Raw genomic sequence first — 27,778 nt, forward strand, 5'->3', positions numbered from 1 at the left:
GTAGTATGAGAGACTCTTGATTCCGGTTTACTCGAGTAATACCACAATGCAAGTGTTTGGATTTCGGGCCCGGTTGAGGAATGTTAGGAGGAAGGGAATGGAAGTTAAGAGGAGTCTACGGTTGGTTACCTTTCAGACATTGACGGAGAGTCAATGAGACCTGATCAAGAATTCAAACGAGGAAAAGGGCTCTTGAGAGCCACCCGTATCCTTTTATCCTCATTATTAATGTGTGGCTTTATTTATTTTGGTAAATTGGACTGTTAAGCTTGATGTATCCATGAACTTGGTTGCTTGAGTTGTATTCTCACTGGGCAATTAGCTCACCCCGTTTCTTTTGTTTTCCTTACAGGAATAGGACTCTTTTGGAATGAATTTTGATAAATGGTTGCCGAATGAACTAGATGAATGACTCTTTTGTATTGTATATAAAATGGGACCCTAAATGTATCATTAGGGCCGTTTTCACTTTTGTTTTGGCAAACCATATATGTAGTGACTTTTGTATCACTTTTAAATGTCATTTTTGGTTTGTAAAGGCTAAATGTTATGTGGTATATGTAATTCGATGTTTGGTTGGGTTCGGACGAGTCGATTACTATTCATGGCCGACTCCAGATTTCATTTTCTTTTATTTTGGGTTATTTTGCCCTTTTGCCTTATTTGCGCGCGTTATAAGTTCCGGAACGTGAAAGATCGCTCTATACTGCACCGTTAGTCCTGGCGAGAGCTGGGCAGGCAGTCCGCTAACCTCTTTGGTTCGCCTTAGGGGAAAGTGGGGCTGTCAAAATCTACTTGAATATGAGTTGATTTTGAACCACATGAATGATCCCGAAAACAATATTGCTTAGCCTATCTAGTTGGATTCCGACTTGTCTTTGGTCCAAGTGTTTTCCGTTGGAAATTTTATAACCCTTTTGAGTTTGGTTTTGCGTTTGGCTCATGAAACCCTAGTTATTTCCGTCCTCCGATCTAACTACCCTCTTTTCACTAGAAAGTTGTTTTATACATTTTACTCGCCATTTGTCGGGTTTCTTCGATTTCACCTAATTGTTTGTGCTAGATGAACTGTAATATTCTTTCTCATTTAATCTTAGATTTTCTCGGTGACTGAGGATAATATCCCGAAGGATATTTTGCACGTTGTTTTGAGTAAATAGGTGAGTGTTCCTTGTTGGCTATATTTTCTTGACTTCATGACTTGTGTTATTGTTTGATAATGTGTTAAGTGCTTTCAATGATTTCCAAAACGAGTTTTCTAGGCGAGTGTGTACTTTATCACACTCGACCTAAATGAAATCTGAAATTTTTAATGATTTAATGATTGAAATGTTACTTGCGCATGGATGTAAGCCTTTTCGCTGAATTGGGCCCTGCTCTTCGTTACCGATCGACTTGAGCCAGAAACGGACTCGGTCGGGCAATATGGTGACCCTGGGTGTAAAAGTGGTATCCTTGAGTATTACCTTGAATTCTGGTGGAGCCTGGCCAATGTCCAGGAAGGGGGTGAATGAAATGAACGAACGAACGAGGGTTTTACTTACAAAACAAATGCATTTTCAAATGATCGGAGGAATAAGGGGAATGTCAGGAGAATGAATGAACGAACGAACGAATGTCTCCCTGTGAGCCCGTATCCTTTTAATGAATGTGTTATTATCGCTTTCCATTGTAAATGTTTCATGAATTATTGATACTCTGTGTTTGATGTATTGATTGATTATTTGATTATGTCTTCGGAACCTCACTGAACTTTTAGCTCATCCCTTTAGTTTTGTTTTCCTTAACAGGGGAAGGCGAGCAAGGACTAGAGCTCGATAGAGACTAGCCTAGACTAGTTTCTTTGATTTGGTAATGGTTCTCGCCCTAGTGCTCGGCACAGGCTGGATGTATGGTGAATTGAGAACCTTTGTATATTCGATGTTTGTACTCCCTTTTGAGTTAGCAATGGATATAAGTTTTGCTTTAAATCTTGGATCGTTGTTATGTTTATTCTTGGTTTATTCTGGTTTCGGTTGAGGATTGAAGTGAACGACTGAGTTCCGGCGAGAGCTGGACAGGCGGTCTGCTGCCCTTTGGTTCATCTTAGGGGGAGGTGGGGCTGTCACAAATTTGAACACGATTTCTTCTGATGATTTTTAGTACTTTGAATTTAGTTTTCAATGCCTTAAACCACACTAAATTTGGACTTGTGTAGCCCTAGTTATGCCCTGATTTCAAAACTGTGTTGATGCTCCAAGGCTAGAAATCCGTGGATCAGGTTTCAAAAAAACAGTTTTCATAAAATTGTTGTAACTTGGTGTAGGGAAATCCAAATTTTATTCTGCTTGTTGAGTTTGAAACTAGACTTGAAGTAGAGGCTAATTCGGTTCCTATGAATTTTTCTAAATTTTCAAATTTCACTAAAAATCGAGACTGTTTTGCTTTGTTTTAATGAAGCAGCAAGTTAGATCTGAGATTTGAATGATTTCTGATTTGAATCTGGAAAAAATGCCTTCCAAAGAGTTTTAGTACATTGAATCTAGTTTCCAACGGTGTAAATTTTCCAATTTTTGGACTTACAGAAATCAAGATGTGATTTTTCAAGTATTGTCACAAAATGCCATTCTTAAGAACTTCCAACTTTCCTTTGAGATTGTTAATCCATTTTAAGTGTGATTTCATGGATGGATACAAGGTTTCTTGTAACTTTAGACCTTCAGCTTGAATCTTGGTTTCCAAAGGATTAAGCCTCTCTTAATGTGTTTTCTTGGTTGCCTAAAGAAATGAATTTTCTCCCTTGTATGCTAAGTGACTTAGTGTATACGTGAGTGATGGATTAAGGGGGAAATTGGTCTAAAAGAGGTTTGCATTTAGTGATGGCTGGTTGATATTTCCTCAGGTGTTCAAGAGGATTTCGAAAGGAATCCCGGTGCGGACAATTAAAGGACTTATTTGCTCACTTGCTTTTGGAATTGGTGAGTGTCAAGTGCATGACTTGTTGCTTAATACTTGGATCACTTCTTGTTGATCATGTGAATTAAACATGTCGAGGCGAGTATATACTTTATCTCACTCGTCCTCTCTTGTTTGACTTGATAATTGACTCGCTCGTACTTGACAATTATACTTGTACTTGTGCTTGACTTGGCGTCGATTTGAGAGCAATTTCATCGGCTAATACTTGACTTGCTTGGATATACTGGAGTAATGTCACATCTTGTTTGATGTGTGGGCCCAGCAGGGGTGTAACGGTGGACAAAAAAAATTGGTGAAAAGTGGGGTTCTACGGACTTGTTACTTGCTCGGTTGACAGAGTATCAACACTTGAAAATTATGGATCAATATTTTGGCAAAGCGGTGTGGATTTAGCTCCTGAGAGCTTCTGTATCCTTTATTGATTGTGTTTTGCTTTCTTTTGTGAGTTACATGAATATTGTGGCCGCCCTTCTTTTATAAGTTTTAATGCTCGTTGTATTTGCTTGCTTGCCTGTTTTCTTGGCCTCACTGAACGTTCGCTCACTCCTTAAGTTTCTTTTCCTTAACAGGAACTTGAAGTGGAAAGATTTTGGAGAAGCTGGCTTTGATTGTATTTTGGTCCAATTATGGATGTAAATGAATTAACCGACTTTTAGTGGTTGTACTTTTGGGAAATTTGATGTAACTTTTGGAAATATTATGATGTAGAATTGGATGACCAATTTGAGAAAGCATCTTTTCTTTATATTAGTTTTCTTATTGGTTGATTAGTTCTAAATTATAATCTTGACTTGTATCGAGTCCTAGCGAGAGTTAGGCAAGCGGCCCGCCGAAACCCTGGGATTTGCCCTAAGGAAAAATGAGGTGGTCACAGATGGTATCAGAGCCTAGATTTGAATTAGTTGGACAACTAGGAGTCTTGAACTTGTGGAAAGTATACATGTTAGCATGAAGTATTATGATCTAATTTATTGAGTGTATTTGAGTTGTCTAAGTTTCTAATTGTAATTGTAGGTCATGGAAGGAAATGGTGGAAATGAGCCGTCTTCGAGGCGTCTTCCAATGATCCGTTATCGAGAGAGGCCTGGGGGCGCTCTTTGGATGTGGAATCCAGTTCGTCGAACTAGGCCTTCATGTGATTGTCGGAGGACTTACTCGTACCCTAACAACATGGTGCCAGCATTATACGATGAGTGTAGGCAGTTATCAAATGCGCATGGGATAGGCCAAGAGGATAGCCGAGGACTGAGGGTGACTGTGGATGCCCAGACTACAAGGATTCATAAACTGGAGACGGGTGTACTTGAAGAGAGAAACAGAGCAAAGGCTCTTCGTAAGTAGCCTCAAGAGGCTAATCGTCAGCTTGCTTGGGTAGTACAAGAAGTAAGGGATCGAACTGAAGGAATATTGGCTGAGTGTGTGACCTTGGTTGAACAAGTAATAGATGGCAAGGTACTTGACGAGGGACAAGAGAACACAACTCCTAGTTTTGAAGATGAAAATGATCCTACTAAAATAGTCGAGACTTCTGACTTTGCCAATCACTAAACTAGTAGTTTATTCTACTTTAGTAGTTTTTGTTCAGGATAGTTGGGGTGGTGCTTGTTCTAAGGCCATTGTGTTTTGTGTAACTATGCCACTTATCTTTTGAAGCACTTGAATGTTATTTATAATGTGCTTGACTTTGTTGTTCTATGACTTTTAATCTATGCTATGGGATATGCACATTTGCAATTATTTTTGTGTCACACCTATTTATTTTTCATCTTGCATATTTAAAGTGTCACTTTAAACTTCACTTATGCATATTTATTTTACATTTATGCCTTTAGAAAATACTAAAATTATAGACAGTCGAAGAAGTGGAAGGGGTCGAGGGCACGGGATTAGGCAAACCCAAGCTCAAAGGGATGGCCAGAGATCAGCAACTGGACCAAACCAAGGGAAAAGGAATGAGGGGGATAACCAAGTAGCTACTGCTATTAATTGTATGACTGATATTTTAGAAAGCTTAGCAGATTGTCAGGGTCCAGGACCTGTTAACCTACCCGGAGCTCAGGATAGAAGAGAGGATAAAGATTTAGAATGATTCTTAAAGTTTGCTCTGCCTAAATTTCTTGGAGAGCCTGACCCAGAAGTAGTAGAGAACTGGTTGGAGAGAATGACTAACATCTTTGCCATCTTAGACTATACTGAAGAGAGGCGAGTTAACTTTCCTACCTTCCAATTTGAGGGCGCGGCACGTGCTTGGTGGAACGTGATTAGGGAGAAATGGGAAAGAGCACTGACTCCTTGGACTTGGAAAAATTTTGTGAGAGAATTTAATGAGAAGTATCTCCCGCCCATGATTCAAGAAAAGAGAGAGGGTAATTTCATAAAGTTGAGACAGGGAACTTCTAGTGTGGCTGACTATGAGGAGCGATTCACTAAGCTTTCTAGGTTTACTCCGGAGTTAGTAGCCACTGAAAGAAAAAGGATGAGATGATTCATACAAGGACTAAATGTGGAGATTCAAGAGGGGTTAGCGGCAGCCTAAATTTCTACTTTCACTGAGGCTTTAGAAAAAATACAGCGGGTTGAGAGTGCAAAACTGTAAGTTAGGAATTTTTGTGCAAAGAAGAGAGGAGCTCCTAGTAACCCTCCTGGACAAGGGGATAAGAGTGCTCCACCTCCTAAAATGGGAAGAGGAACAGGAGAAGTAAAGACATCTAGTACACCAAGAGGGGTTTTATCAAGAGGAGGCCATAATGGACTAGATCAATCAAGGGGGACACCTCCTAGTGGGCAGGCTGTAGTTCCTCAAGTTGTTTGTGGCTACTATAGTAAGCCCAACCATACAGAGAATGAGTGCTAGAGAAAAATAAAAAAATATTTGTATTGTGGCAGCAATGAGCATCAGATCTCGAAATGTCCAAGTGTATTGAAGAAAGGAGGTAGTACTCAACGGTCAGACAAGTCGACATCTAAACAATCTAGTGCAGGAGGAAGTCAACCGAAGGTGCCGGCTAGGGTTTATACATTAGACCATCAGCTGGTTCCCGATTCTACTGAGGTCGTTGAAGGTACGATTCCTATTTACCATCACTTAGATAAGGTTTTAATTGACGCTGGTGTGACAAATTCTTTTGTAAACCCTAAATTTATGAGTGGGGTAAACGTGAGGCCGATTAAATTACCCTATGACTTGAAAGTTAAAATGCCTACTGGGGATCAAAGTTTGATTGCTAATTTGGTGTATAGAGATTGTGAGATATGGGTTGGAGAGTAAAAATTATTGGCCGATTTGATAGGCCTAGCTATTAAGGGGTATGATGTTATCCTAAGTATGGATTGGTTAGCTCGCTACTATACTCAGTTGAATTGTACGATGAAAATGGTAGAGCTATGTATTCCGGGAGAGGCAACCTTAAAATTGGATGTGAGGGATAGACTAGTCTCGTCTACCCTTATTTCAGGAATTCGAGTTAGAAATATGTTGAGTAGGGGAGCTCAAGGATACAGCCCCCTTGCAATATCATCCTTCCTCTCAAGCCAATCACCACTGTAAGATTTAATTCAAAGGATAATTGATTTACTCCTATTCTTAGCCACCATAGCATGGAAGAATTTTGAATTTCTGTCCTCATCAGTAAGCCACCTAACCCTCGCTTTTTGATGCCAAAACATATCCTCATTAAGTTGTGCTTGAAATATTTTTGCCCACAACTCATTTAAACGAATTCAATGCTGAATGGAAGGCTCCTCATCAAAACAAATTTCAGCCTATAAAAGCTCCTACTCTGCGACCTTAACCATCTAAAAATATCCCCAAAAGACTCCTTAGACCACGCTTGAAGAACTTTCTTCAAATGATGGAGCTTGGCTGCCAACACATACAAAGAACCACCCACAAAATCCACATGCCAGTTTTGCTGAATTACATCCAACAAAGATTCATGAATAGTCCAACAATTTAAAAATCGAAAAGTCTTAGGCGTATTATCCAAGTGTGTAGAAGCAGACCTCAACAAAGGCACATGATCTGAAGGAGCTCTACTCAAATGTTGTGTGTGGACCCGAAATTTTCATATTTTATTTTATTTTTCTGGCTTAATTAATTATTTACTCACCCGGTTTCTCTGAATAATTTATTTCAATCATTTTAAACTAATTTACATGGAATAATGTCTCAATTATATTTTTAACAATCTCGTTAGTAAAATTAATTTTCTAGGGCTCGTTTAACGATATATAAGGAGTACACGTTTATCGAGGCTATGTTCGATTCGAGAGTACATTAGTCTTGGAGAATTAAAAATAATTAATAGTAGATTAAGAAAAGTTAATTGAGAGATTTGATGTGAGTAAGTTAAAATGAAGCTTATACCGTGCACGTATCGAAAGTTTTCCGAAAGACGTGCTGGTACAAATTAATTGGAGATTTGAGGAATTAATACTAGACTCCTATGAGGACTTATGTTTTTATTTCTAAAATAGTTATTTTCATGATTATTTACCCTAGTATTAGTTAGTTATATCATCGTTACAAGAATTTCTTAGAATTTCACTTTATCGCGCACAAGTCGGAAGTTCGCGTTTTCGCGCGCGCGATTAACTGAGGGATTTTGGAAATTATTGTTAGACTACTAAGAGTGGATAATAATAGTGTTAAAGGAAGTACATTAGAGGTTTAGTACACAAGTGAAACAAATCCGAGAGAAAGCGGGCACGAAACGCGCGCGTACGTGAACTATTGAGAGTTGACTTTTTCCAAACTTTGGCCCTATGTTTCCAAGCTTCCAAGGGAAGCTTTAGGTATCAGATCTCCCTCTCTCTCCTCACCATTCTTGCTGGCTGAAACTTAGCTCCAAAGAAGAAGAAAAGAGCTCTCTCCATTTTCACTTCATTTCTACCTCAAATTCTACTCCAAATCACCTCAAATTTTGCATCCAACTTGCAAATCACTTGGAGATTCACTTGGACTAGGAAGAAAGCATCATTTCCAGAGTTTCTTGGAGCTTTGAGGTGACCAAAATTTCTGAGTTTCATCAACCAAGAGGTAGTAAATCATGCAACCTTTGAAACTTGATTTTTGTGAGTTAGATTGGACTTGGAAGCTTGTAGGTTCATGTGGGTAACTTTGGTTGGTTGAAAATCACTTGAGTGGGTTCTATGAAATCCCACAATGGACATGTTAGACTGATTTGATGATTTTGGGTGTTATTTATGTTGATTAAGTGTTAAACTAGTGGATATAAGTTGAAAAAGTAGAAAGAAAATCAAAGGAAAGCTTGCATGAGAAAGGGGCGAATTATGCCCTGTTTTTGCAGAGCACTTGGTGTGATTTTTTTTTGATCAAATTGCCTTGATTTTGATGTAGATATATTGTATAGATTGTGTGGAAAGTTTCCACCAAAAATCACTTGATTTGGTTGGGTAAAAGTTGCATTTTCAAAACATGTTCAAACCTGAAAAATGTGTATAGAGGTACTCTGGCAGCAAATTTTGAACGATCATAACTCCTTGCTCCAACGTCAAAATCGAGTGCCATTTTGCATTTGAAACTAGACACTTCCAGTTTTCTAACGGTATAAAATGCATCCCCTAATTCGACTTGAGTGAGCTGTACTAGTTCTTCAAATTTACCTGTTCTATTTTATTGCTATGCTGGAGAGTCAGTAATGTGCTGAAAATTGTTGCTTGAATTTGAGCTAGCTATGAACTGAATTTCAAAACAATTTCTTCTAATGAAATGTAGCCTTAGAAATTTATTTTCTAACCCCACCAACCATGCTCAATTCTAAGTTGAATTGACTGAGTTATGGCCAAATTACATAACTGCACCAGTGATAGAAAACCCTAGTTTTGGCTAACCGAATGACTTAGCTCGAATTGGGACTTGTTATTTTGAAACTTTTGGTGTTAATCACCTACCAAATGTATTTTTCATGTTTCTTAGATCTTTATTTCATAAATAAACCATGTTTGAGATGATTTCATTGGCCAACGGTTCGAAAAAGGAAAACGGAAGCATAAGGCAGAATTGCCTTGGAAATTCCTGGAACTTTAGTGGTCTTGTTAACTGACTTCTCGTATGAACTTTTACATGAAATTTTAAAAAGGAGTAGCCCTTATATGGTAGTGTAATCATGCCAAATTTGGTACCATTCCAAGTCCATTTCGATGCCCAACTGAAGTCCCAAATTTTATGTTTCAAATCTGGAAAATTTCCCAATAGTCTTCATTTTGAACCAACTTTGAGCTGCTATATCTTGGCGCTCAAAACTATGACTCTTGTTCCATTATCTGTGTTTTAAACTTTGATTGTAACTCTAATTGAGTTTCAAATTTTAGTGGCTAGTTCACATTCTGCGAATTTTGCCGAATTTTTAAAATTTACCAAAAACCAACCCCGAATCTGTCTTGGAAGTGCAAGTCAGTAGCTTTAAGCTGAAATTTGAGTGTCTTCCGTTTAGAATCTTGGAAGAGTGGTTTCTAGGAACTTTTAGTACTTTGAAACAAGATTCCAACGGTATATGATTTTCCATTTTTGGACCTACTTAGTGCAAGACATGATTTTTCTATGTTTGACGCACAAAGCTGAAATTTTGCCGATTTCTTAGAAAATGAAATTTTGGAAACTTGACTTCTTATCTTGATATTAATCTATCGTTTTTAACCCAATTTCGTGGAGGGTATGAGTTTCTTCAGTAACTTTAAAATTCATACTTTTGAATCTTAACTTTCAATAAAATGAAACCCTTATAAAGACATTGACTTGAATTCTAAAGCAAGTGTGCACTCTTTCTTGTTTGATAAGGAATTTGTGAAATTATGAGGGTGATTATTGGTCATTTTTCTTCAGGCGATCAAGAAGGTCTTAAAGAGAATCCCAAAGCGGATCATTGACGACTTTCTTTACTCACTTATTTTGATTGGTGAGTGTTCCATAGAGGAGTACGTGATTTGAATAGTTTTATGACATGTTTACCCCATGGTCATTATGTGTTTAACTGTTAAGCACTACCAATAATTGCTCCTATGAACTTTTTCACAATTTTAAGGCGAGTGTATACTTGTGACAGCCCCACCTTCCCCTAAGGCGAACCAAAGGGGTTAGCGAACTGCCTGTCCAACTCTCGCCAGAACTAACGAGACAGTTTATGCGGTCTAAAACATTTCGGAATATATAAGCGCGCTTAAACAAACTAAAATCTAAAAATAAAAAAAAAATCGAAAATCGGAGCCAGCATGAACAATGCCGGACACGTCCGAATCCGGCCGGATACTGGCGAGAGAGCATCTGGCCGGATGCTCAAAAATCCAGGGCAATCCGGCCAAGTTCTGGCCGGATTCGGCCCTGCTGTTGTCGCGCCCCATTTTTTAATAAAGAAAAAGTAAAAGACGAGTTTAGAAAAATGGCTTTTAATTCAATTTTTTTGATTGGAAAATGAATTTTTGAAAAAAAGAAAATGAAAAAACATGGGTCTAAATGAGACTTGAAAATTCGACAATTTGACCCAAAATATAGTTTAAAAAGGGTTTTTTGAATGGAAAATGGAGTCACCACTTGGTATTGAGTTGAGGTGTACCAAGTCATCTAAAAGTGAATTTTAAAGGAAAAAGTAGAAAACCCTTTTTAAACGACTCCAAGTCTACGAAAATCAGAGAAAAAGATTCAGGAGTCACATTTGAAGAAAAGGAAGGCAAGGATAAGAATCCAAGGCATCCTTTCAACCTAGCCAAGGCTAGTTGCGCGATTTAGTCAAAGATTTTCTTATTTTAACCTTAAGATTTATCACATTTGGATGTTCTATATGAATGCAAGCCCTAGACCTAGGAGGGTATCAGGGGGTCGAAATGTATCTTCAAAGCTTACTTGGTACCAACCATGTGAGGACCCGTACTTTTCTTAATTGCACGTTTTCTGCATTTTCTTTATTAAAAAATTTTTCTAGATCAATTTTATGAGTAAATATAGTTTTTAAATGATTTTTCTAGTATCGGTTAATTTTTGAGAAATTACGAGCGTATATCGGACGTGGGACCCACTAGTGCGCAAAATTCGGAAAATTTCGGCCAGTTAGGTTAAGTTTTGGATACTGGGTTTAATTTATCGGGTGTTATGAGATATTTAGAGGTACCAAGTGGATAGGTGTGAGAAAGACAAAAAAAGTTAGGCATGACATTAATGAGAGGGACAAGTGTCATGAAACCATTGGATGGGGACTTTGACTAACTTTTCTTAACTTTACTAAACATCCATTTTGACCAAATGTTTCTTCATTTTTCACCTTGTTGGCTGAAATTTTGAGGAGAGAAAAGAGAGGAAATCCTTCATCTTGTACTTCAATCCCTTGCTCCAATCTTGATTTCTAACCATTAAAAGTGAAGATTACTCCATCAAAGTTACTTATTAAGGAGGATTAAAGCTTCTAGTGGAGTTGTTTTGGAAGAAAAATTCCTAAGTCATCACCTTTCTTGATATTTGAAGGTATCATGTCTAGCCATCCTTCCTTTATTCATGATTATGTTAAATTAATGACTTGTAATAGCTAAAGAGATGTTTTAGTGGAAAATTTCTGACTTGAATGCAAAAATTTCCAGTTAGGGTTTCATTTCCTCAATTCTGCCCGTTTCTGTTTGACCCGGTTAGAGGCCGAATTGGCCTTAACACAAATCATGAAAGTTGTAGAGAATGATGTTTTCTAGTTACCTGTAAATTTTAGATCAATCTGAGCTCGGTAGCCTGTGAAAAGACCGAAATACCCCTGCTACCCTGTTTCTATCCGAGAATAGTAATCAGCTTTGGTAATTGGGTAGTTTGACTGGGAATACTACCGATTTGGTTATTGATGTCTTCTTAAGAATTATAGCCTTGTATCTTAGCTTTCCAATGGCTTTGGAATCACTTGAATTGGAGTTGTATATGCTGAGATAGTTCGGAAATACCCAGACTGGTCTAGGTAGGAGTTCAGCGAACAGGGTTGTCTTTTCACCCAATCTGACCGTGACCTTTCACCATGATCCTTACCGAATTAGATTTTGGCCAAAACATTAAAGTTGTAGCCAATGGTATAAACTAGTAGCCTGAAAAATTTCAGCTTGATCCGACCACTGTAGCATGTGAAATGGCGAAATACCCTTGACTGTCAAAGAAACCTGTTTCACGGCCAGAATTCTGTTTTTGTGTAGTTTTCCATTTTTGATCATGAAAATGCATGATTTGGCCATGGAGGTCTTCATAAGAAATGTAGGGTTGTGTTTTAGCTTCGAAACACCATAAGATACACTTCAATCGGACTTCGGTAGCCTGAATTATTGCTGTTTAACAATTGTGCGGTTAGCCAACCTGTTTGTGAGATTCTGGTTTCATATATGTCAATTTTGACCTAGTTGCACTACAAACTGGACTGAGTGGCCTTCTTCAACATTGTATCCCTATCTGTTAGCTTTGAAATGGTGTGTCTTGCACCTTCATCCGATAATCGTAGCGCCAATGGTGCAAAAACCGCAAAATGGTGTCAAAAACTGTTTTTATCCGGAAATGTTTCTAGCTTGATTTTTGTATTTATTTTTGTATTTATATGACTTTAAGCCTAGTGAATGGCTTTTGGACATGAGATTATTCTATATGAGATGTTGAGACTGTTTTGAGGAAAATAATGAAGCCATTAATGGCTGAAAAATAGGTAAACACAAGGGACATGCCGTCCGTTTATCTTCTTGTAATGTGAGCAAGTTAAAGTGATTTTGCGAAGGTATTTTGTGACGAATTGGACGTATTTACTGAAAATGTTACCGACTCTTTCAAAAGGTGGCCAAGGGCTAAATTTCTATTTGAACCTGTATATTTCTGCTTGGCAAATAAAATGATCATTTTACCATTCTAAAACCTAATACCTCTTTGGGTTGAAATTCCAAACGTTTACTTACTGTTTACCAAAATATAGAGGTTGACCTAGGGTTCTCTCGGCCACAAGTGAATAACTTTTAAGTGAAGTTTTAAGAGTGAAAGTGAGATAGTTTTGCCACCTTTTCATGATTTTCATCAAGGCATATAGTCTATTGATTTTGAGCTACATAAACGATTCCGGAAACAATACTTCTTAGCTTACCTTATTGGATTTCGATTTGTCGTTGATTAAAGTGTTTTCTGCCGGAAATTTCATAACCTTTTGAGTTTGGTTTCACGGTTGGTTTATGAACCCTAGTAATTTCCGTCCACGGATCCATATGCTCTATTGACACTTTAAAAGTCATTTTATACGTTTACTCGCGAGTAGTCGGGTAATCCTTGATTTCATCTAAATCATGCTAGATGGATTGTAATGTGTTCTTTGTTTACTTTTAGGTTTCATTGGTGATTGAGAAGTGGACGTTATTTTGCGTGTATAGGTGAGTGTTCCTTGTTTGTTATGTTCCATGATTATATGGCTGGTATGAATGATTGATAACATGTTAAATGCTTTCAATGATTGTTAAAACGAGTTTTCTAGGCAAGTGTGTAATTTATCGCACTTGGCCTAAATGATTGTAAAGTTTTCAATGATTGAATGATTGAAATGTTATTTGTGCATGAATGTAAGCCTTTTGGCTGAACTGGCCACCGCCCCTTGTTACCGGTCATCTCGAGCCAGAAGCGGACTCGGTCGGGCGATTAGGGACCTGGGTGAACATTTTGGTATACTCGAGTATTACCTTGTAGGTTGGTGAAGGTTGGTGGAGCTTGGTGAATGAATGAATGAACGAATGAATGAATGAGGGTTTTATCTATATACAAATGCATTTTCAAATGATTGAAGGTATAAGGGAACGAAAGGAGAATGAATGAACGAATGAATGAATGAATGGCTCCTTGTGAGCACGTATCCTTTTAATGAATGTGTTTATCGCTTTCTTTTGTATTTGAGTTATTGGTAACATGTAATGAATGCTTTGAACTCCTTGTTGCCTATGTGTTCGGAACCTCACTGAGCTTTTAGCTCACTCCTTTAGTTTTGTTTTCCTTAGCAGGGGAAGGCGAGCAGGGGCGAGAGCTCTGTATCGACTGGCTGGGTCTAGTTTTGGTTTTGTTTTGGTTCTCGCCCTAGTGCTTGGCACGGGCTGGTTGTATGGTGACTTGAGAACTTTTGTATTCTCAGCGGTTATACTTCTTTCTGAGATAGCAATGTATATAAGTTTTGTTGTAAGTTTTGGATCCTAGTTTTGCTCTTTCTTGTGGTTCTATTTCTGATTTGTGTGAGTGAACGACTGAGTCCCGGCGAGAGCTGGGCAGGAGGTCCGCTGAACCCTCTGGTTCGCCTAAGGGGAAAGTGGGGCTGTCACAAATCACATTAATTGTGATGCCCAAAGTGGACTCTTTGGAGAGGTCACGAATAATGCAAAAAAATGAAGCTCTAAGAAAAGAAAAGGAGAATAAAAGTAATTATACAAATATACGTGACCTAAAGGAATGCATCATGTCGGGTACGGGGGACTAATGTTCGTGACTCAATTTTCCCTTTAATAGAGGGAATACGAGCGTGCTAAGGCTAGAGAAGCCAAACTCGTCCATATCCCATATTCAAGGGGTTTTTCCTAGTCTAATAAAGCAAATGGACCAACCTAGGTCTAATGCTTAGATAAAATGCAAGTCTAATGCCATGTTTCATACAAAGGGGTAAGTAATATACATATAAGGGAAAATATGAGGGAAGGGATATACGTATAAGGAGGGATGTCATGCAGAAAAAATATGCATGAGGTGAAGTGATTTTATCACACAATCATGATCTAACGTGCGGATGGTTCCTAAAGGTCTAGCGTTGGACTAGTCCTTAACTCACGTTCTCTCACAAGCATTGGACTTGTAAGAGCTCGAAGGGAAGACCATGACTAGCATTGGATTAGCCACGGTAACGTACATTCCATCCACATAATCAGATATAATACTAAAAACAAATAGGCATGCAAAACACATAGTTTCACATAGCACGTAATACATAAGCATGCTTGTCTAGATGCAGAATCCTAGGGAAAGCAATTAAACACATAGGCATATAGGCACACACAAACACATAGCGCACAAGCCCTATCTATTACAAAAGGGGATGCCTACTACAATCTAAAGGGGAAAGACTTAGAAAAAGTAAATCCTAACTATTACATTGGCTAGCTAAGATATGTTTTAAAGAGAGGCGCCAAAACCTAGCTATTATAAAGTGGGGGTTCAAATGCCCTCAAATGACTTGCCAATTAAAGAAGGCGAAAATAGAAAGAAAGCGAAACAAGCAATTAAACATTAATATAATGAAAAACGAATTAAAGCATGCATATTCACACAAAACATGTAGGAGCACGTTGGAAAAAGTAAAAGTAAAGGGATAGAGGTTACTTCCCTTGCGTTGGGGCCCTAATGAAGTGAAATCACTTATTTACCCTCCAAAATACAAAAAAAAAAGGTCAAGGCATCACTTTAATTAACAAATAATCACAAAAGATAAAAATAAACATGAAATTGAATCAATTAAATTATGTAGACAACCCACATTTAAGAAGTCAAAAGAAGAAAGGGCTTGATTGCAAAAATTAACAAATCTTTGGGGTCAAATTATAATCATCACAAAAATCCGGGGTCACAATTAAAGAAAAATAAAATACAGGGACCTATTTGTAATTAAATTAAGGGCCTAATTGAAAGAAGCCTAAAGTTTTTAGGGCCGTAGCATAATTAAGGAAAAGTCTGAGGACTGATTTGCAACTTTGGTTTCCAGATTCTTGGCAAGCCAGGCCATTGGGCCATTTTATTCATTTCTGGGGCCAAAACAGAACAAGGGGCAGCTTGAGGGGTTAGAATGCAATTTTGGAAATTTTTCATGCATGCTACGAGGCTTTCTTTATTTCCGCAACTGAAGCTATGAAGCTATCCTTCTGCAATTTTTATTCGCAAGCTCTCAGTAGCTCTCAAACACATTCAAATTCAAAATGAACTAAAGCAACTAGATAACCATCTAATCCTTTCACTTTGCAGCATAAAACTTTAGATTTAAACACCAAGAGCCGGACAAAAGGGCATGCAAATCTGGACAGCTCATGGTTTTTCCTGCTACTTTGAGATTTCAGCAATTACATCCGGCAAATTTTAATACAATAACCTCAAACCAGAAGCAATTCCAAGTTCTACATAAGCTTGTCATCCAAAAACTTAGTAATCATGCAAGAGAAAAGCAATAAGGATGAACAAAACACACACAACAGCAAGAGATGCAGTAGACTACAAGCATCGGCGACAAAACTACAAGCATCGGCGACAAAACTACAAGCATCGGCAGCTCCATGCTCCAACATGCGATTGAGTGGAAATATGCAGTAAACACAAGGAGAAAAACTTGCGGCAAATATGCACACCCCTACCAAACCGAACGCTACAGAACTCACAAACTTCAAACAAGCCTAAACTTTATCAAACAGAGGAAAGAAACAAGATTTGTCCATGACTGCTGCCATTCTTCATTCCGACCAAAATGCATTGACGTGGAACAACCCGAACACAAATGCAATGACCTCAAGACCATGTTGCTAACATCAACCCAAATGCCATTGTTTACCCCACAGAAATCAAACAGGGAGCTAGACATGAAATCAGCAAAAAGAAAATGAACTTGGAGCATTGAAGGTTTCAATCGTTTGCAAAACAATGTCTACCTGTATCGCTGCAATACGCTAGGAAACTCCCCTCCCAATATTTGACTAGAACTTCCATTTTATTAACTCAAAGAAAAGGAAAATTTGTTTATAGCCAAAGGAAAGTGAGGGTATGAAGCAAACATCATTGAATGAACGTAAAAACAGCAAGTGAACAAAGATGAAAAAAAAGAAACAGCAAGTTCTTCATGCGCTCGAAGAAATGAGAACCGACATGATGAAATATTCAATAACCCAATGATAAACTTCAATGCAAATTCATGCAAATCAGGGGAACAAGGAATATAGACAGAGGGACATGCAAATAATCGAAAAGAAATGGGGACAACCATCTGATGCCAATGCAAACCAGCAAACTTTTGCCGCATGGATTCTGGGCATGACTTATAGTCATCAAAGAGGATCTCAACATTCAACAGGTTAGGCAAAGAAAGACATTTAAACGATAGGAACCCATAAAACAACGGGGACAGGCAAGGGAAAGCAGTGGGTAAAAATTGGCGAGTGATTTGCTATCTATCCATGCTCAGATTCTTAGGCCAATCTGGCAAACTGGAGAAATCATATTCTTCTAGTTCAAACATTACTCAGTGAATCAACAAAGAGGGCAAACATTTTCTTTTGCCTTTAATTGTTTTCAAGAAAAGTAGCTCCACGGCAAACTATATCAGCAATTTTTTGCACACCACATACGAAACCAGTATCTAATACAAAAAAAAACAAAAAACAAGAACCGACTCCCAAATTCCCTGTTTCTTTTCCTCTCGCCAACTAACAAACACAAGCTAGCCAGAATCCCTCTCACACGTGTACAAAAAGATGCACGAAACCTTATCTTTTGATTCAAGACTTTGTTTAGGCATTTTATCAAACATTAAATGGGCATGGAAATTTCAGCAATTCGTTACTCAAATGAGGTCTCGGTTGGCCCCAAAATTGACAGCAAAACCAGAAATTTCAACCCAATTAACAAACAAAGCAGTAATCTTTCAGAAAACGTAGGCAACTCCACCAAGAAATTGTGATAAAAAAAACAGAGTTTCGAGCGTCCATGCTTAAAAGAAAAGACTGAAATTTGAAGGGAGAAGACAGCTTACAAAACTCTTGCTTGATGAAAATTCGCAGACGATGATGGCGGGTTCGGTGAGGTGGTGGCTCCTTTCGCTTGGCCTATTTCATCCAGGGAGCACGAGACCTTGAGTGAATCTTGGTAGGCTTCCTGATGATGAACCCATCCTTGACCAACTTTCTTGTGTTTTGATGAAAATCCGCCATGGAGATTTCGTTGACTTCATTGGGGTCTAGCCAGACCTTGCCTCTGCCGCACTTGGGTGCGCTGGCGGCGAGTCGCTTCTGAAGCTTCAGCGACACCATCCCTTTGTCCGTCGGTCTGTTTCCTCTTCCTCTGGTTTTTTCTCAGCTCCCTAGCTGTCGTATCCTGTTTCCCTGCTCTGCCGCCCCTGTTCTGGGTTCTTCTTTTTTTTTTCTCTGTTTTTGGCTTCCCCCTTTTGTTCGGTTTTCTTTTCCGCCCCCCTTTGCCCTTGCCCTCTGTTTTATTTACTTTTTTAGCTCTCTTTTTCTGTCTTTCTTTACTCTCAACAAAGCCCTCTTTCTCCCTTGTTGCTCTGTTTCTTTCTTTTTTTTTTTTATCTTTTTCCCGAAGCCCATTCCTCCAGCTCTCTCTCTCACTTTATTTTCTTGGGCTTGCGGCTGTTTGCATTTTAAAGGCACCCCAAAAAACTAAACCTAAGATGAAAGGCTAAGATTTCAAACCCCAAAAGAGGCTTATGTGTCTTGTTCTTGTCCCTTTGATTTTTTTTATTTTTTCAATGAATTAAATAATAATAAAGCAATTCTCTTAACAAACAATAAAAATAAGATAAAATAAAACAAAAAACAAAAAATAAATAAAACAAAAAAAAACAAAAATCACTTAAATAAATAAATAAATAAAAGCTAAAATTTTGGTGTCTACAGTTTGCCCCTCTTTGTCTGAGTTTCGAAGAAACTCGAGAGAAAGACGTAGACACCAAATAGTTACCTGTGTCTTCGGCTGCAGCTACTCGAACGACTGCCGTTTTTTGAAATGAAGACTGACCCTTTTAACAAATGGGACTGACCCAGACGAAAAATTTAAAACATGGGACTGGTTCGAACAAGAAATTAATCATGGGAATGACCCGAACAAAATTTAAAAGAGATGCACATTAGTGGGACTGACCCATGTTTAGTAGCAATAAAGATGAAATGCACGCTAATGGGACTCACTCATGTTTAGTGTCGATGTAAATGAAATGCTCACTAGTGGGACTGACCCATGTTTAGTGGCAATGAAAATGAAATGCACACTAGTGGGACTGACCCATGTTTAGCGGCAATAAAACATGAAATGCAATGTAAATGAAAGGCTCACTAGTGGGACTGACCCAACGGCTAGTGGCAGCTGAAAATGAAAGGCTCACTAGTGAGACTGACCCAACGGCCAGTGGCAGCTGAAAATGAAAGGCTCACTAGTGGGACTGACCCAACGGCTAGTGGCAGCTGAAAATGGAAGGCTCACTAGTGGGACTGACCATGGAAGGCTCACTAGTGCAACTGACCCAACGGCTAGTGGCAACTGAAAATGGAAGGCTCACTAGTGGGACTAACCCAACGGTTAGTGGCAACTGAAAATGAAATGCTCACTAGTAGGACAAACCTAACGGCTAGTGGCTGCTGAAAATGAAAGGCTCACTAGTGGGATTGACCCAACGGCAAACCCAACGGCTAGTGGCAGCTGAAAATGAAAGGCTCACTAGTGGGACTGACCCAACGGCTAGTGGCTGCTGAATGAAAGGCTCACTAGTGGGACTGACCCAACGGCTAGTGGCGGTACAAAATGAAATGCTCACTAGTAGGACTGACCCAACGGCTAGTGGTGGTGCAAATGAAATGCTCACTAGTGGGACTGACTCAACGGTTAGTGGCAACTGAAAATGAAAGGCTCACTAGTAGGACTAACCAACGGCTAGTGGCTGCTGAAAATGAAAGGCTCACTAGTGGAATTGACCCAACGGCTAGTGGCAGCTGAAAATGAAAGGCTCACTAGTGGGACTGACCCAACGGCTAGTGGCTGCTGAATGAAAGGCTCACTAGCGGGACTGACCCAACGGCTAGTGGCGGTGCAAAATGAAATGCTCACTAGTGGGACTAACCTACGGCTAGTGGCGGTGCAAAATGAAAGGCTCACTAGTGGGACTGACCCAACGGCTAGTAGCGGTGCAAAATGAAATGCTCACTAGTGGGACTGACCCAACGGCTAGTGGCCGTGTAAATGAAAATGCCTTGACAATTGGTCAGCGGGATTAAACCCAAGCCTGCTGTGATGAAACTTGATTTGATTTTTGATTGATTTTTTTTTTAGATTTGTGATTGGTTTTTTTTTTCTCTTTTTTCATTTTTTCGAGAGAATCTTTTCAACAAAAATTTGCCCCAGTGTAGGGCCTTTTTCTTTTTTCTTCTCGTTTCTCCTTTTCCAGTATCGGCATTCCACATCACTGGATGTTTCTTCATTATGTTCAACCATGAATACCTGTACAGGGGGATCACCAAAGTACAATATGCACTTAAATTTCTTATTTTGAAAATTAATGCAACTACTACTCATGAAAAAAGCAGCGTGATTGATTCGAAATTCTCAAATGTATTACAAAAAATCTGCCCCAGTGTGGACTTATTTTGTGAAATCTCACAATAAAAATTTGCCTAGTGTGGGCTCATTTTGCAAAATCTCTCAAATAAAAATTTGCCCCAGTGTGGGGCCATTTAATTGCAAAAATTTGTTTGGATGACTCTCCATTTATTTGAACAAAGTAAGAAACTATGTTTCCTAACAAAAAATTTCATGATGAATCTCTCGAAATAAAACCAAATTACAAGTGATTCCTTCCTCACTTTAGCATTGATGCTTAGGGTAATGGGTCACCACTTCTTGTTAACTCATCTTTCAGGACCAATCAAGTGGGTGTTATTTCTGCTTTTGAGATGGCTAAGGAAAAATGAGAGGTTAGGATCTGTCTTATTCTTGTGCCCAAATTGTATGTAATCCTTTCAATATCACATCTTAGTGAAAGCAAATAGTTTGCCACCCTCATTTCTTAAGAAAACTTAGTCAACATATAAGTTTTAACCTTGCAACATATGGGTAGAAACGATAGCTAAACATGTGAAAACTGGTTATACCCTTATGATCACAAATAATTGATGGATTTCTTATGAGTATAATCCTCACTTTGGGTTGTCATGAGGGATAAGTCAACGATGGACTTTATGAGCCTGTAATGTGGCTTGAAAACGATAGTTAAAGAATAAGACTTTCAAGGACATTGCACCGAAACTCGCATTTTTTTAAAATTGCCCCTATTTTGAACTCGAAAATCCTGGACTTTGTTTGACTTTTATCATTACTTAACGGGGACTTTCAGCATCAAAACTTTTTGCATTTCCTTTGCATTCATTTTGCTTGCCTTTTCTTTTCTTTTCAAAGGGTGCCCTTGCGGATTTCCACATGATGAGCAGTGCCAACCTCACTTAATCAATTCAGAAAATACATCTAAACAAATTCTCGGCATCAGTATATGAGCATCATTTGCCAATTAATTTAGAAAATTTCTCGACAGAGATATTGCAAAGAACAGAAGTCAGGGCTTCCGGCTTTTGTAATAGGGTCAGGTGGGGTGCTTAGAAAGGTTAAGGCTTGAAAGCGGATTTTAAAAGCGGTTTGAATGACCTGAGATCGCATTATTGCGTCAGAACTTGCCCCAGTTTATTCTCAATTGAGGCTCTTTTCTCTTTCACTTTGTTCTCTTTTTTCGGCCTTTTGCCATTCTTTTGAACTTTTCCAAAAATTTGCCCCAGTTTATGCTCAACCGAGGTTCTTTTTCTTTTTTTTTTCTTTTGATTTTGTTGCTTTATCACTTTTCACCTCTTGGGACTTTTCTTTCTTTTTCAACTCAAACTTACCCCAGTGTGGGGTTTGCAATCCTCAAGGGTTGCCAAACGAAATAACTTATTCTGAAAGCTCAAAAGGGATAACTAGGGATAGAATGTTTGACTGGAAAAGAAGAGGGTCTGACTTTTATTCCGTTCCTTACATTAATTCTGAAAGGAAACTTTCATTAATGCAAAATTTTTTTTGCATGCATCTGAATTAATTGATTGAGGAAAACTCCTGTTCGTCCATATCTGTGAAGTATAGATGATTTGCCGGACACTTTTCCTTTTCTCCTTTTTCAAAATGGAAGCCCAAATATAATCAAATTTCCCCAATTTGTGGTTCTCTCTCTTTCTTTTAGCATTTTTGCTTTTCTACCCCTTTTTCTTCTCTTTTTTTTCTTTCCTTTCCAATCTCCTTCCCCATTGTGGGGTGTGATCATAAGTGCTTTGAAAAAAACCACCCATTTTAGCTCAAACGAGGATACAAGGGATAAATAGTGTTTAGGTTGTAGAAACGATGGCCAAAGTATCATTCTTACACCTCGTGACAACCAAAGTAACGAAACGCTCATTGAGAATCCAATCTCTTTTTGATATCTAAGAATTTTCCAATGTAGGGTAGTGATCATTAAGGCTCTTATTTGAAACGAAATTATTCTCTTAAAAGCTCAAATGGGAGAGCAAATGATGAAATCTGTATGGATAGAAAAATGAACGCTTGAAGTATCATTCCAAATTTTCAAAAATAAACAAGGATAATGCACCATTTTGCTTTCATTGAGATGTAGATTGAATCTAATTAGACAGTTGACATTTTTCAAGCAAAGATTGCCCCAATTTGCAATTTATCAATCAATGTGACTGATTTTATTTTGAGGTTAAGTGAAGGAGAAAAGGTATCTCATTGGACCTTTTGAGTGACCGCTCACCTTTTTTTTTTTTTTTTACTCTGAGTACTCTTATTGTATAACTCGGATCACCAATTGAGTGTACGTAAGGATTTTAGAAGGCATACACTTATGAATTTTCAGGCTAGAGGTTGAAAAAAAATCTCAATTTGGTCTTATTTCTTAAAATTTATCATGAAATCTCCAATGAGCAAAAATAAAGAATGAAATGTACATGAATATACACAAAACAATAATTGTCCAAAAACTTTATTGCTGTAAAAGTTTGAAACAAAATTTCTCGTTCAATTATAATACAAATGAGAAGAGAAAACTTCTAAAGAGTTCCACATGTACACTTTTTGTCTCTTTTTCTTTTGGGACAAAAACGTATTAGCAAATCCAATAAATAGAATTTTCCTTTTCTTTGAAAAACAATTATGAAGTCTCTTAGAGGCTTTAGCCTAGCGTTTCCAGATAGACCCTTCATGTTTTTATTGCAAGGTCTGCCCAAGAATTAAGTAATACTTGTAATTTATAAACTTTATTAGATCAAAATTGCTATCAGATATAGAAAAATATTTTCCCCCTATTGAAACATTTTTATGAATGCAGGAGGGAGGGGAAAAAATAAAAGAAAAATACTCAAAGTTAGTAAGCAAAATTGTAAAATCGGTATGCATGTCCTATGGGGGAGCCCTTTTATGCCAAGGGTAGGCCTAGAATGAAAATGCAATCCTCTAGGGTAGGCACCATACAATACCTGATGAATTCGATCAATTGATTGAGTGAAAAAATGATTTGAAAATTTTGGCCAATTGGAGCGAGAAGAGACATTTGTCTTAAAAATGAGGACAAAATCCGAATGGATTACTTGCTTTGGTCAACACATAAAATGATGTGCAAAAGAGCCTACTCTTGAAAGGATTGCAATGTCTCGACTAATTTATTCAATGAACCTTAGACTTAAACCCTAAAGGGGAATAAGCGGGTCAAATGAATAGAATGAAATTGATGATTTATTCAAAATCGACCGAATTGCCCTAAAAATAGGTAGACTGGTCATATAACTTGAATGAAATTGACGATCTCTTCAAAATCGACTCGATTGCCCTAAAAATGGGTAAATTGGCCAAATGGAGTTAATGATTTATTTAAAAATGATTAGATTGTTCTAAATTTGAATGAATTGATAAAATGGATTGGATGAAATTGATGGTTTATTCAAAAATTGATCGAATTGTCTACCCATTGGTAGTTTCAAGAAAATCTTTGCAATGCATTAATCTATGAGCCTCCTAAAATCAAGATTTGGCCTCTATATTTATCGTCACAACAGTGAGAAATCATTTGTGAACTTCTTCAAATTAATGTCCTTTACACAAGGGAATTTTTACCAATTTTGTTTAAAATGGCCAAAAGATGATTGTTAGATACCCATATTCTAATGTGCAAAAATTGCTTTGCCTCGTGCACTACCTCTTTGGATGGTAAAAAATACAAACGTGCAAGCCTCATTGGATTGTATATCCGAGACACAGGGCGGTTTGTTCCTAATACGGGATTCCCTAAATAGCATTCCCTCTAAAGTGGATGCATGATGCCAGTTTATTAAAGCAATAAAATATGCAATTTAAATGAAAACGTGACCTAAGGAACCCTTTATATGCCAGGGTAGGCCTAAAATGATATATCATTATTAATTTGCGAATGAAATATATCAGAATTTCTAAACGTGCAATAGCCTATCTATAAGGGTTGGTCCTAAAAGAGGATCATGCCAGGCCTCTTATTTCCAAACGTTTGTGAATTCAAAAGACAAGAGACAAGGAAAGTTAGCTCAATAAACAACACATAACACGTTGTGGCAATCAAATAATAAAATATAGAAAGCAAAATAAGGAAAAAGGGTTGAAATCCCTCCCCTCGTGCCTAGTGTCCCTAATTCAGGATAAAGTCGACTCTAACCTAAGGCATTCCTAATATGGATGCATGAGATTTGACTCACTAATGCATCTAGACTCGATAAGGTTTCGGCTCCCAAGCCTTCAAACCTAAAGGCGAAGGGTCATCACTCCCAGGGCCTTCGGTTGGTGGCTCGAGTGATCCCTTAGGCATCGTTACGGGCGCAGTGCACACCATCCACCTACCTAAGGAAATCAATCCTAATCCTACAGGGAGATGTGGGATAGCGCCCACGATAAAAAAAAAATAGGGTAAATAAGACTATACGTGCATGTATGAAATGCTTCTTATTTTTGAGGAGAGGGATCAAGAACCAATGCGAGACTCTAGGGAAATATCCCCCTACCCAAATGCAATGCAAAGCGTGGGATTCACATAAATAAACCATCCATCCATCAAATCAATCGTACGCAAAAAGGTGAGGGAGTGAGTTGATACGCGCGAAATGTAAAAATCCTAAAAAAGGAAAAATGCAACCCTAAACATCCAAATGCGATATATGAAAAGGTTAAAAGAAGAAAAAGATCGAGTAAATCCGGGGTCGCAATTAAAGAAAAATAAAATACAGGGACCTATTTGTAATTAAATTGAGGGCTTAATTGAAAGAAGCCTAAAGTTTTTAGGGCCGTAGCATAATTAAGGAAAAGTTTGAGGACTGATTTGCAACTTTGGTTTCCAGATTCTTGGCAAGCCAGGCCATTGGGCCATTTTATTCATTTCTGGGGCCAAAACAGAACAAGGGGCAGCTTGAGGGGTTAGAATGCAATTTTGGAAATTTTTCATGCATGCTACGAGGCTTTCTTTATTTCCGCAACTGAAGCTATGAAGCTATCCTTCTGCAATTTTTATTCGCAAGCTCTTAGCAGCTCTCAAACACATTCTGTGACGCCCCACATCTCCCTAAGGCGGACCAAAGGGTATCCGCGGACGCCTGCCCAGCTCTCGCCAGGACTCAAGCAATTCCATTCAATTTAAAACCGAATTAAGCACTTCGATGAGAGCAACATGAATACAATAATGCGGAAGCGTTCAAGCTTAATAAGTCATTTAATGTATAACCAGTACATCGGGTAATCATGAAACGACTTCAATTCAAAGTACACGTCAGGGCCCAAACATTTCAAGTTTACAATTTCCAAAAGTACAACCCAAACCAGGGCCTAGTCAAAATATATAACAGGAGTCTTAACAAAATTACAACGGATGGTTTCTCCATATTTCTCCAAGAGTCGGTCCTGTTAAGGAAAACAAAACTATAGGGTGAGCTAAACGCTCGTGAGGCCAAGAACACACATGCAAGCACGTAATCAAATAACAATCCCAACTTTAATAAATAAAGCCATGTCTTTTCAATAATCAATCTATCAAACAGGAAAAGTAATCAGAAACAATTCAAGGATATAGTAGCTCTCAGGAGCTAAGTTCCACTCGATCTGTCGATGTCATTCGTATACTTTCCCGCATTGACCCTCCTGTCAACCGGGTCGATATTTTCATTTCCGTAGATCACCACTTTCTTCCCTCCGTCCACCGTACACCCCAAGGGCCCACAAGTCTATTTTTAGGGCGATACTCGACGAGTATGCCAAGCAAGACCTCTTATTAGGTCGAGCTTATGTGTATCTCATGGCTCGTCCAAATCCCCGACCAAGCCCATTGCTGGCTCGAGTCTAAGGACGGCCTATGAGTTTGGGCGTCCCCCATTCATTGGAAGGTCGAGGAGGTTCACTCCAACGACACAAGCATTCATGACATAACATTGCATTTCATTCATTCATTCAATACATTTCATTCATTCATTTGAAAGTAGAACGAGTGCGATAAAGTACGCACCCGCCCTTGTTTTTAAAACTTTCAACAAATACCACAAATAAGCAAGTATCAATATTCACACACTTGACACTCACCGAGCAATTCAATAAGAATTATTTCCCGGAAGTTCAAGTGTCCACGGTGAGATCCTCTTGAAGGTCTCCTTGCGCGCCTGGCAATTTAATAGCGAATAATCATACAATTAACCCACTTATCAAGAAGATTGTACATTAGTACAATCTAAGGATTATTTCGCAAAAAGGAACCTCAATTACACGTAAATCGAGGTTCAACTTGCCTTTTATCATGTACAATATTATTTGAGTTTTGGTCATGAAAATCGTAAACAAAACGTTTAAGAACATCAAAAGAATAAAGAGTTTTTGAAAAACTCTATTTCTTTGAAATTGGAAAATTTTCCAGTTTTTTGATGAATTTTTGAAAAATCATAACTCGCTCGGTATAAGTCCAGAATTGGAAAACCTTATACCGTTGGAAACCTCTTAGAGAGTACTATAAGTTCCTAGAAGACACTTTTCCATGAATCGAAGTGGAAAGTGATCAAAAATGGGCTTGAAGACGCAGCTTCAGTTTACAAGGCAGAATTAAGTTGGATTTCGGCCAACTTTGAAAATCCGGCACGATTCACACGTTGCAAACCGGCCTCTGAAATTTGCAGCTCAATTAGTGTTGCAAGTGAAGTGTAGGACAAAACAAGCGGATCAAAAATCGGAGTTTCGAGCACCGAGATACGGTAGCCCGAAGTTGAGCAAGTTCAAGACTGGATGAGAATTTTCCAGATTTGAACCTCTAACTTTAGTAATTCAATTGGGTATCGAAACGAACTTGAATCGGCACCAAAATTGGCAGTATTTCAATACTATATGGAAAGTATCTCTCTATCGAATTTCGGGGAAAAATACCTTCGGCAAGGTAGTTAATGAGCCAACCGAAGTTCAAGAAAAATCCTAAGGCAAACTGCCTTTGACTTTCATTTTCCAAATTTTCCAATCGTTTAACCAAGAAAGTTATCCAACCATGGTTCATTTGTGAAATAAGGGTCTAAGATATACCCATGATACCTTTGGTAAGTGTTTAATATCAAAAACATCAACTAACAAGTTCACTCCAAGATTTTGTTCCAAACCAGTCCAAACATTAGGGTTTTTCCAAAACAGAGCAGTCCACTTGATTCAGTCACAACTCAGTCATTATAGCTCGAAATTGAGCATGGCTTACGCCGTTGGAAAATACATTCATAGAGTTAAAATATCACAGAAGAAATCATTTCCAAATTCGGCACCCATCTGGTTCAAATTTGGGCATCAAGTTGCTGCCTGAACACTTCATTCCAGATGAACAGAGCAACAGGACAGCGAACTTAAAACATTTGGTTCGGCTTGGTCACAAAGAATCAGAACGTGCATTATATACCAAATTAAATCTAGGAAGGTCTAGTTTCAAACGCCACCAACGGCACATGATTTCGACATCCGAGGACAGAGTTATGGCCAAAT

General features: G+C 38.3%; 1 protein-coding gene across 1 annotated transcript in view; it reads right to left on the bottom strand.

Moving 5' to 3' along the window:
* Positions 1-6,668: 6,668 nt before the first annotated feature.
* Positions 6,669-27,778, bottom strand: part of LOC140013424 (uncharacterized) — a 38,279-nt gene continuing 17,169 nt past the window's right edge. Inside the window, exon 3 of the mRNA XM_072062701.1 lies at positions 6,669-6,869. Coding sequence (XP_071918802.1) covers positions 6,669-6,869 — 201 coding nt within the window. The remainder of the gene's footprint in view (positions 6,870-27,778) is intronic.

The sequence above is a fragment of the Coffea arabica genome, chromosome 8c (assembly GCF_036785885.1).
Source record: "Coffea arabica cultivar ET-39 chromosome 8c, Coffea Arabica ET-39 HiFi, whole genome shotgun sequence".
Lineage (NCBI taxonomy): Eukaryota > Viridiplantae > Streptophyta > Magnoliopsida > Gentianales > Rubiaceae > Coffea > Coffea arabica.